This window comes from Mesocricetus auratus, unplaced genomic scaffold, assembly GCF_017639785.1.
Source record: "Mesocricetus auratus isolate SY011 unplaced genomic scaffold, BCM_Maur_2.0 Super-Scaffold_100013, whole genome shotgun sequence".
Taxonomy (NCBI): domain Eukaryota; kingdom Metazoa; phylum Chordata; class Mammalia; order Rodentia; family Cricetidae; genus Mesocricetus; species Mesocricetus auratus.
The window spans coordinates 82,707,555-82,719,700 of NW_024429196.1; the positions used below are offsets into that span (position 1 = coordinate 82,707,555).

The 12,146-nt window shown below is 42.0% G+C and overlaps 1 protein-coding gene across 17 annotated transcripts in view; it reads right to left on the minus strand.

Moving 5' to 3' along the window:
* The window catches only part of Cdc14b (cell division cycle 14B), a 93,688-nt gene that overhangs the window by 44,180 nt on the left and 37,362 nt on the right, over positions 1-12,146 (minus strand). For 15 of the 17 annotated variants that reach the window (XR_005881042.1, XR_005881041.1, XR_005881043.1 and 12 more), the window contains exons 2-4: positions 11,309-11,399; positions 10,724-10,799; positions 7,352-7,444 (exon numbers count right to left, since the gene is read on the minus strand). Coding sequence is in view for 14 of the 17 variants with exons in the window: in XM_040756151.1 (XP_040612085.1) it covers positions 7,352-7,444; positions 10,724-10,799; positions 11,309-11,399 (260 nt within the window). In the remaining 3 variants the exon portion in view is untranslated. The remainder of the gene's footprint in view (positions 1-7,351; positions 7,445-10,723; positions 10,800-11,308; positions 11,400-12,146) is intronic. The other 2 variants (XM_040756159.1, XM_040756153.1) reach the window with 1 other exon arrangement.

Genomic DNA, 12,146 nt, shown 5'->3' on the forward strand with positions numbered 1-12,146 from the left:
ACTTTAAAAAACTGTAGTTTTTAAAATCGGTTCAGGAACTGACTATACAGCAATACAGATAATATATGACTTAACTGGATAAGCTGAAAGACACTTAAGAGATTTATTCTAAACCTCTGTAGCTAACTATTAAATATTTGCTGGCAGGCTACAGAAATGGCTCAGCAGTTAAGAACATTAGTTGATCTTGCAGTTCCCAGTTGGTGGCTCACAACCATCTATAACTCTAGACCTGGGGACCTGACACCCCCTTATGGCCGCCACAAACACTGCATGCACATGGTATACATAATTAGATGCAGGCAAGCACTTATACACATAAAATAAAAACAACTCTTTAAAACATATCTGCTAGCACCTGCAGTTTTTGCTTTTGTATCTACCTGTCTTTTCGATCAGAAGACCTTCCCATGTGAAGCTGTTCTCAATGTGGCTCTCAGGAGGCACCATACTAAGTAGTTTCTCTATGAACACAAATGCTCAGATTAGCAAAAAATTATCAAAAATCAACACTGCTGGCTATTTTGGACACAAGGAATGCCTTGGCAAGTTCTTTCAGGATATTTATATCAGAAGCTATGTATACAGAATGCCCACTCGAATGTCATGATGCTATTTTGAAGCCAAGAAACAGATGATTGCTAAGAGAAAGATTAGACACTGTGACAGCCAGCTTCCAAGACAGTCCCAAAGAACCTTAGCTCCTTGTATTTCCACCTTTAACCTGTCCTCTCCTACAGTAACAGGGACAATGTATGTGTTCTGCCAGAGGACCTAGGTTTTATCCCAACATCTACTTGGTGGCTCACAACGTTCTGGAACTCCAGTTCAGATGCCTTCTGGCCTCCAAGGGCTCACCATGCACAGTGATACAGACACATGCAGGGGAAAAAAAACCTCAGACACATAAACAAATATAAATGTTTAAAACATTTAAAACATAGGGGAAAGAGAATGAGCATAGAGACTTCTCAGGTGAGGTCACAGAGAATGTGGTTGTGCCTTGCTTTCCTTTAGATCCCTCATACTGAGTAAAGCAAACTGTCATTTTGGGAGCATCCTCACCAGATCACATGGTGAACAGTGTCTCCTGCCAAAGTTCAATAGTGACTTGCCAGGGCTGTGAGTAAGCCGTCTCTGGAGAAGATCCTGGAGACAACGGAAGACCAGGAGCCTGAGAACCAGACCCACCCAAGAGAAGCCACTCCCAACTCCTAACCCAAGCACACTCTCGAATACTTGCTGGGAATGTAGCTCAGCTGAAAGGGTGCTTGCCTACCATATGTGAAGTCCTTCCTGGCTTTTGTCTCCAGCAAAAGGCAAAACAGGGCATGGCAAATTCAAGGTAAATTACATGACACCCTTTACCAAAACAAACCCAACAAAACTCAGATCATTTCCTATTGTTTTAAGTCACCAACTCTAGGTGACTCTGGCAGCAAGCAGCAGGCTATACGTAGCATACCCAGTAGTAAAGAAATAACTCAGCTTATAAAACTAGATAAAACAATTATATGACCACTGCAGAGATAAGATACGATCAGTGATTTTTATGAAGCAACAGAAGCCCCAAAGGAAGAATTAAGTGCTTGTGGCAAGACAGTAAGTACTGAAGGTAAAGGTGTGTGCCACAAACCTGGCAACCTCCCTTTTGATCCCCAGTATTCACCAGGTGGAGAGAAGTGACTCCCAAAAGTTGTTCTCTGACCTCCATACATGTGACAGACACAGACAGACAGACACACAGACACACACACACACACACACAGACACACACACACACACACACACACACACACACACACACACAGTGGTCCTAACTACTCAGAATCTGAGGCAGGAGCTTAAGGACAAGAAGAACATAAGGCCAGCTTGAGTGACATGATGAGACTCTGATACAAAAAAAAAAAAAAAAAAGATGGGGTTCCTTCTAGACTACTTCACTGCATCCTTTTTTTAAAGGTCTTTGGTTACAAGTTCTGGATCCTGTGAGGACCTGTGACCCTGGAATACTGGAAGGTGCCCCTAAGTGACAGAAGGACTCAGTCAGGCATGCCTAGAAAAGGCATCCCTACTCCATCACGTATGGTTTTAATTCTGACAAGCCCAGCCTCTGGCAACGAAAACCCAACTAAACATGTGTTTCTTATATCTGCTCTTAAATACACTTTGAAACTTCATCCACACATTGAGAGAGACTCTGATAATGCGTCAAGACCAAACATCACACCAGTCAGAGTCAAGAGTAACAAAAAGCATTTGGACCCACACAGCAAACACAGCCACAGGAAAAACCAATCAACTATTTGCAAATATTCTTTATGCAGACAATGTCACAATGTTTGCAGCCTTTAAAGGCTCCTGTAACTATTTTCACATGTCAGCCAGATGACACAGTCCTTCCTGTGCCAAGAATTTGACTGAGTTAAAAAAAAACTCTAAATTGCCACAGTATGTGCACAAAAGCAATTCAAGTTCATATTCAGCTGCTAAAAGGTATGCAGAATATACATAACTCAGAGACCTACAGAAATACTAACAAGGAAAAAAAAAGTGGAAGTTGGCAGACAATCTCAGGTGTCACCCTCAGGCAGGCTGTCCACCTCCTCTGAGATAGGGTCTCTCACTGTCCTGAAGCTCACCCCTTAAGTCTAGAGTGGTGACCAGTAATCCTGTCTTTATGCCTAACACCACGCCCAGCATTTTTATATAGGTGCTAGGACTCATTAGACAGAGATACTCAAGTGCTTTGGCAATTCAGCCCAGCCACTAACTCACTAAGACTAATGAGATGGTTTCCGGAGACAGAGGCACAGGCCTGTTAATCTCAGCAGTAGGGAGCAGAGGCCTAGAGGACTGAGAATATGGAGTCAGCCTGAGCTACTACAAAGCTCTGCCCTGTTTCAAAAGGAAACAAAAAATAAAAACACCAGATGCCTTTACATTTCAATATCAAATGCTCTCTACTAGCCAGCTGTAGTGGCACACAACTTTAGTCCCAGCACTTGGGAGTCAAAGGCAGGAGGACCTCTGAGTTAGAGGTCAGTCTGGCCTACAAGGTGAGTTCTAGGACAGCCAGGGGCTGTTACACAAAGAAACACTGCCCCCGAAAAAAATAAATAAAAATATGCACGCCTCAATACCGATACCAGTTAATAAACTAAGCAACTGGCCTTGGGCATAAGCTCCTGCATACTGATACGGTTAAAGGGGGAGGGACCCTGAGTCTTTTTTTTTCCCTTCATTTTTTTTTCTGACAGTTTCATGCATGCATATAAAAATTCTTAATCATTTTTTTTTTTTTTTTGAGGCAGGATCTCACTATGTTATACCCGAGCTTACCTGGAACTTGCTCTGTAGACTAGGCTGGCCTCTAACTAAAACAGATCCACCAGCCTCTGCCTTCCCAGGGCTTCAATTAAAAGGAGTGTACCATCATGTCCAGTACATTCTGACCTTTTTTAAAAGAAAGATCTCATTTCTTTTTTTAAACATAGGAGTCTCATGTAGCCTAGGCTGGCCTCCAACTCACCTATGTAACCAAGAATGATCATGAACTCTTGGTGCCCCTGACTCTAACTCCCAAGTGTTAAGGATTAAAATCATGTACCATCACACCAGGTTTATTCATTATTAGGTAGGGATCAGATCAAACCCAAGACTGGATGCATGCTAGTCAAGCACTCTGCCAACTGAACTATATATCCCCAGCCCCCGTGATCTCAATTTTTAAACATGGGTGAAGGTGGAGGGCTACAACCATTTAAAAATATTCTGTGAGTTACATAACCCTCAAAGGCTGCTCATCCAGGGATCACCCTGATTGTTACTAATAGAAGGCCACTGCTCAGCCCTTATTTATAGACAAGAAACCATCCTGCCTAAACCCAGGACTGAAACGAAGAGAAGAGAAACAGATTTGCAAACAAGAATCACACATGCTTCAAAGGGTCAAAGTTAATGCCACTCAGCCGATACCCCAGGGGCCACGGTGTCTGGGGTACTTACTGGAGTGCACAGAGACGTAAGCCTCATGAGCTGGGAGCAACTGCTCCACCCTGGCACAGCTGAGGTGCTGTGAGGCTTCTGCCTGTGGGCCTGGCTGCTATGTTTACAGCTGCCTGGTTGTTCTGCCTTTCTTAATACCCAAGAAGGAGGTTCACCCAGGAGTGATTACAGAGCCAGTGACCACCCCCACTTAGGTTCTTTCCTTCCCTATGGTCTCTATTGCCCTATCTGCGCTGCTGGATGAGCTCTGCAACCTGACCCTCCGCCTCCACCTAACCCTTGTCCAATCTCTCTGCCCTGAAGCCACCATAACTGGCTACTGAGAGTACAAAATAATGAACTCACTTAAAAAGTGGACCAGAGGCCCAAAAGTTCACCACTAGATAAAGCCCTGACATTCTCAGTTTGACTGCTAAGGCAATCTCAGACTTCGGAAATCTACTCAAATATACTGCTGAGCTAGTATATTCTTGGGAGTTAATCAGGACTATAATTTTCCATATGAATTCTTACAAGGTAAGCCATTCTAAAGACGGTAAGAACCGTTAAAAAAAAAAACCACAGTGATAAATATTTATGAGGGAACCTACAAGTTACCACAATTACTTCTTCCAGAGTAAGTTATTAACCATGGGGGACAACAAATTTGCAAGCTACTTGTTAAGTAATCTGCTGTGTCATGGAGTCTACACCTCAGAGGCTTTGAATTTATTTTTTAGAGAAAAATGAAGTCAGCTGGAAGGTAGTGGTCCAGGCCATTAATCCCAGCACTTGGGAGGCAGAGGCAATTGGATCTCTGTGAGTTTGAAGCCAGCCTGGTCTACAGAGTGAGCTCCCGGAGTTAGAGCTACACAACACAATGAAACACTGTCTCGAAAAGACAACAAAGTTTTGCCGTCCGTCGGAAGTATGTGTAACCCAGGAGGAGGTGATCCAGCCTGTAGAAAAGCTTAACAGGAGGAAATAATCACAGATAATAACCAGTAAGACAGAATGGTAACTGTTTTTAATTTAAAAAGATTTCTTTTTTTTTTTCAAGACAAGGTTTCTCTGTATTGTTTTGGAGGCTGTCCCAAAACTTGCTCTTTAGACCAGGCTAGCCTCGAACTCACAGAGGTCTGATTGCCTCTGCCTCCAGAGTGCTGGGATTAAAGGCATGTGCCACCACCACCTGGCTTTGCATGAAGGTTTTTAAAAAGACAAACAATAAATGGAAGTATTGCTTTGTATAAATGTGTATACCTGTTTATACACGTGTGTATGTGTGCATGTGCAAGCATGTGTTTGTCTTTTTATATGTATGTATGTGCCTATGTGTGTAAATGTGTATGTGTATGTTAACCATGAGTGTGTGAGCACACACCTGTATACGTATGTGCAGAGGCCAGAATACAACATCGAGCTTCCTCCTGTATTGCTCTCTAATTTATTCCCTTGAGACAAGGTCTCCCACTGAATCTGAAGCTCATTTGTCTCTACTCCTCCGTGTTAGGGCTACTATCAGCACACTATAGGCATATGCAGCTATGCTCAGTTTTTTTACATGGGTACTGAAGATATGAATGCAGACCCTCACTCTTGCACAGTGAGCACTTTTAAACATCTCCCCAGTTCTTCTTTGTTCTGTTTCTTTTTGTTGGTTGTTGATTTCCGCCCCCCCCCCCTGCAGTGTCTGGGGACAGAACTCAGGGTCCCTTGCATACTAGGCCAAGTGTTTGATCTACCACTGAGCTGGAAAATTCTTTCCGTATTTTTGGTTTTGTTTCAACATTACTGCTCAAGCTTTACTACCTTCAAAATTCAACAACTCTAGAAAAAACTTATCAAGACTTCAGCTCAATTCACAGGAATTAGCACTAATCTCTACAGTACTTTAACCAGAGAACCAAATGAACTTCAAACAAGAGGTCTTGATCGCTTGGGTGTTTTATCTTCTCAAGTATCTTTATCACCTGTCAACACTCTTTCCTACTATGAGTAACTTTCTTTTTCTTGGAGGTCTTTCTCTTGCTTCCCCCACAAGCATTATAATCACTCCAAGCTCCACCATTTGCCCACCTACCATGACCTCAAAGGTACCTGCCCTAGCCATACACTAAACCTCCCACAAACTGGCTTCTACCGGAGCAAAGTAATCAACTCGGTGAATATCCAAATCTACCCAGATTTCCCTGGCAAATTCTTAACCATGGAATCAGCATCTAAGTACAAGGGTAAACCCTCTTAGATATTATTTATTTGTTTATTGTGCATGCAATTTTCTGTCTGCATGCTTGCCTGCATACCAGAAGAGAACATCAGATCTCATTACAGATGGTTGTGAGCCACTGTATAGTTACTGGGAAATGAACTCAAGACCTCTGAAGAACAGTCAGTGCTCTTAATCTCTGAGCCATCTCTCCAGCCCCTTTCGGGGGAATTCTAAATGTATATATATTACCTATGAAAGCACAAAAATAAACTAAGCCCCTGTGTGCACAAATACAACCATTAGCAAAAGTACCTTAGATACTGGAGGCCATGAGTTTAATCCAAAGACCCACCAAATAAAAATAGCCAGAATGAGCCAGGTGTGGTGGTTTACACCTTTAATCCCAGTACTACTCTGTGAAGCATGGGCAGGAGAGGATCTCTGTAAGTTCAAGACCAGCCTGGTCTACACAGAGTAAGTTTCAGGACAGCCAGGACTGGTAAACAGAGAAACCCTGTCTCAAAAACCTAAAAACAAACCAAACAAACAAAAACAACCACTACAGCAAGAACAGCTTCATGTTTATAAATTATCCAGCATTTTCTTTCTGGTTTTAGCCCAATGTTCCACCATACCCTCAACCATTTTCTGAGAGAGATTCTCTACCCTAAAATAACAGCAGCTGGTTCCACACAACATAGCCATTAGTGCTTTATCTGACAGTGTACAATAGATCAATCCAGAGACAACCCTGGTTAAGGAGTTACGTGTGTGGGCAGGGCATGCCTGTGGATCCTGTCCCTGGTGGGACTGCCCTGGCCGTCCAGACTTTCACTTGGACAGTGTGTAGGGAAGACCACAAATAGTTTAGAAATTTTGCTGTCACACCAAGGACTGATTCTCCAGGTTCCATTAATATTTCATGACCCCAGATATTACTAATTTGTGTTAAGGTGTCATTTAGTAAGGCTCTCCTCCTCAGATATAATAAGTTGGCCAAATAATGGAACCAAAATTCACAGTTAAGGTATCCACCTGCCGAGCCAGTAAGATGGCTCAAGCAGATAAAGGTATTCAAAATACCAACCCTGATGGTAAAGCAGCACAGCTGTGCACACTGATGGACCTTCAGACCCCCCAAGTGACACTTACCATGTAACAGCCAATAAGGAAGGCTGCATTCGCTTGTTTCCTCTGATCAGAGCCAGTAAAATGGATAATTTTCTTCCTCAGCATCGTAATGGACTGCATCAAAACAAACTGTTGTTAGTATTTTCTTGAAGCTTCCTAAAATTCTACTTTGTGACAAATTCTACATCTCACATGCATAAGCGGTCTGGATATCAGAGCCTTTCGGGTACCTTCCCATGAGACACAGTGTGGCATTAGAATGACTTAAAATTAAAGGGAGAAAGGGAAATAAATGTGAATAGCTATATCCCTAAAGACAGGCCTACCTGGTCATTTCAGAAAGCTATGGATGTATAGTCAAGAACTCTTTAACACTAAGAACAAAAAAAAAAAAAAAACTGATGAATCCCGAGTCTGTGGGAATTAAAGTTCTCCCTGGAGGCCACTGTCACTCAACAGTGCCATGTTTTTCTATTGAGACATAAGATTATGGCATCATCCACAACTCCTGACACAGGAAACTGAATAAATGCCCCGGTGTGAAAGATCATCAACGAAAGGTTGGCTGAAGAATCCCCGTTTGCTTGAGACAGGGTCTCACTAATAACACTGGCTGGCCTGAGCTCATTAATATAGACCAGGGTGGCCTTGAAGTCATGGCGACACACCAGCCTTCACCTCTTTAACGCTAGGATTAAAGGCACTAACCAACAAGCCTGATTTATTTGCTTCTTCTTTAATCCTGATCTGGAGAGGTGGTTCAGTGATTAAGAGCACTCAATGCTTTTGAAGAAGGCCTGGGTTTGATTCCCAGCACCCACATGGCAGCTCATGTCTGTCTGTATCCAGGGTATCTAATGCACTGCTCTGACATCTGAGAGCACTGTACATACATTTGTGAAAAATACTCATACACATAAAACAAAAAAAATTATCTTTTTGAAAATAATCTCTAGTCCTAAAGCCAGTCAGTTAAAAGGATACACGGAAGGAATACAGCCCACAAGCCAGCAGCTGAAAGGCCTCTTCTTAATTTATGAAAATTAAGTGTACACTGGGGAATCTGTGTATGTTTCTCTGTGCATGTTTTTTTTGTTTTTTTGTTTTTTTATGAGACAGGGTTTCTCTGTATTGTTTTGGAGGCTGTTGGTCCAGCCTGGCCTCGAACTCACAGAGATCCACCTGCCTCTGCCTCCCGAGTGCTGGGATTAAAGGCGTGCGCCACCACCGCCCGGCTTCTTTGTGCATGTTACACATGAACAGTAAGTTAAAAAGAAAAGGAAGCCATCACCCAGCAGGCCCCCAGTGGTGCTTCACTAATGTGAAACTGTCTCTACTGTCAATGTGTGCTCCCTTCCCTTAGTGATTTATATGGACTAACAGACCTAATTGAATTAAAACCAAAATCAAAACCTAGCCAGTCAGTCATTGGCAACACAGGCACCCTCTTCTCCCAGGGCACTCTGAAACGAACTAGGTTGAACGGGCAGCGAGGTTTCAGACAGGCTGGTGAGTCAACTTTTCAGTGCTTCCAGCAAGTCATTAGACAGGAATGCACTCGTTTCTGGTGGACACAGTAAGTCTCCAGCAGGTTGGGCGTGAAGGTGCACACACAGGTGCACACATGCATAGATTTACTCAAAAAAAAAAAAACCTAAAACAAAGGAACAATAGTTGAGAGGGGAGAATTATATTTAGGGCCCTGTAGGAACAAAAGACTGCCGCTGACAAGTGGAAAAGCAGAGAGGGACCCAAGGACAGGAGGGAACAGATGTTTACTTTGCTATTTAAGAGAGCAAGGAAAGGAGTCTACTCTTGTGTCTAAATAGGTAGTGAATGCAGCTGACACTCAGGAAGGTAAAATATCTCCCTTACTCATAAGCTTGTAATGATGTTAAGCAAAAATAAATGTTATTTGTTTTGCATAGTTCCCTGGTAGGTAACCCACTGATAAAGTTTTTGTATAGTTCCTGCCAACAAATTCAGTATTTTCTACTTGAGAGTTTATAATGACTAGTTACTTTTTTTACGATTTGAGACATGGTCTCACTATGTGGTCCTGGCTGGCCTGAAACTCATTATGTAGACTGGTCACAAACTCACAGAGATCTCTACCTGACTCTGCCTACCAAGTGCAGAGATCAAAGGCATGTATCAATATGCCCAGCTAGGCACCCTGTGTCTGAGTTTTCAAAACAAAGGAGTGGGATTTGTGTTCACACTGTGTACTCTCAATGAGGCAGCCTCACAGACAGACACACAAATGATCCTTGGTTCTCTTACTGCCCAGTCCTATGTGTAATGGATCCAACCTGCAACTCACACAACATAGTGTGAGTTTCCAGCTCAGAGAGAGCAGAGTAGAGTGTGCATTCCTCGCCATTCATCAGTGCTCCTCCTTTGAAAGGGAAGCAGGATAAAGATGGTGAAAACAAGGGAAGAATTTCTCTCGTCTGGCTTCACAGTTCCCATTAGGTCAGACAAGCATGGACCTGGTTGACTAACAGCCTCTCACTCTGAGCATCAACCCAAACCAGAATCAAATAACCCAAATAAAACCCATCCCATTAAAACCAGAAAACATGCTGCGTGCCATGAGGGGATGCAGACACTTCTAGACCAGTCTGGGTTACACACAAGTGTGTCTCAAAGCCCCCAAAAAAAACCTCTAGAGAGAAAAAAAAAGTATGTAGTGTAAGCAAAAAAATTATTTTATTAGTATTTTTAATATATGAGTGTTTTTGCCTGCATACCTATGTATGTGTACTATGTGTTTGCCTGGTACACACAGGCCAGAATAGGGGGTCATATCCTCTAGAACCCCTATGACAGACAGTTATAAGAAGTCACCACGTGGGTCTCTAACAGAGCATTCAGTGCTCTTGACTGCTGAGCCATTTCCCCAGACTCAGAAAAATAAAAATAAAGTATATATTCAAAATATTACTACAGTGATTAACAAGACCCCTGCCTCTTTTTTGAGATGGACTCTCACAATGTAGCCTCAGTCACTGCATACCAATGAACTCACAACAGCCCTCCAGAGTGCTGAAATGGCAGGTGCATTGCACCACACCTTTAAAACTTTTAAAGTTTTTTTAACGTGTGACTTCAAGATACACTTCAGTAGGAAGCTAGTTTCTTGGTAGGCCTTCTCTGTTTTTTAACGATACGATCTTTTCTGTCTAGTATGGGCTTGCCTTGAACTTGGAATCCCCCACCTAAATGCCCAGAAATCCGGCGTGTACCAGCACCAGCACACCTGGTCTGAAACTGTTTTTGTTTTGTAAGAGGAAGCATTCTTTCAAATTCTGAATTTTTTTAACACTCTTGCTTTGCTATAAAACGTTGCTGAGTGATCGCTGCAGTCGAACCTGAACTTAAAAGATTTACCTTGAGTTTCTTATTTATCTTGCAACAATATCTGTAAACCATTGCCAAGTTGAGCGGTCCAAAATCTGCGTAGAAACTTTAAAAGTGAATAGAAACAAGTATGAATGCGCTGTTCTGAGTTTAAATGCTCTTTAAAAAATCAAATTATGGCAAGAAGGCATCTACCAACCCAAATTAACACGGGCCATACAATTCTAAGATCCTGTCTTTCTAATACTAACAGAAGGAATATTCTGGTAATCAACACCTATTTAAATACATAACAAACACAACCCAGAGATGTGACTAACTCTAACCTCAATTAAGAAAATCATTCTTACACATATTTTCCACTTGCAAAACCAGTATCTTACATGTTCATATCTGACACAGCTCTTCAGTGCAAACTCTTACAGTATCAACTCTTAGTGTTTAAACAGAAGTTCTCTCTACCCTCAAAGATCTATTTTATTAGAGAATTTGCAACGGCACTCAGCTGCAAGTGAATGTCAGATAAATGATTTTCCAAGGCTATGTCATCTGTACTCATACCAAGAGACTCTTTAGAATGGTTTGAAAGTTTCAGTCGTAAGAGGCAATACTTACTTCTCATATTCAAGTTCATTATCTATGCTGAAATAATGTTCATTTGACGCACTCTTTGGTCTGCTGTAGAGAATGGCAAAACAAAGGCGATCTGAAATGGAAAAATTGCAATGTTCCTTCCTTCAAGCTATTAAAAAGTGTCCCAAGACCCAATTCTTTTCTGATGAATTCAAAGACAGAAGGTTCTTTTTAAAAATCAATTGTGTGCCCATGCCCCGCCCCCATGACGGGAAAGGTGGCAGTGTATAATTTTTAAATTGATTTGTGTCTGTGTGCGCCTACAAACCACCGTGTTTCAGATGGAAAAGGTAACAAAGTAACAAAGCATAACCTCAAAGCAGTCATTTTTGGTGCATAACAAAAATAAGCAAAAGTTTTACAGAAGAAATTGCCTTAATCTGTAAGTTTCCACAGTGGTAGGTGATCTTTCATACAGTGATGTTGTTTTGACTTCTGAAGCAAAACTAGACTAAGAAATCTCAGGAACCACAGCACACATTTGATGGCTAGACTGTAGCCATGCATCAAGTTTATGGGGACATCCTGAGAAGACATACAGCAGGAAACAATCCTTTTAAGTAAAAACAAAGAATGCTTTCAATATTGCCGGTTACAGCTATGCAACAGAAGAAGGTGTGTTTACCGACTTCTTTTCATGGATGAGCATTTTTTTTTTTAATTTGGAATCATGGCTTTGAGTTTCTTACAAATTATTAAAACCGAAGTAATGGGAGACCTGGGTGGGCTGGAATCTGTTGCATGAATGCAGTCAGAATGTTGGAGTTTATTTAGCAAGAAGGGCAGTAATATTCAAAGTCTTCACCCTTACCCCCAACCC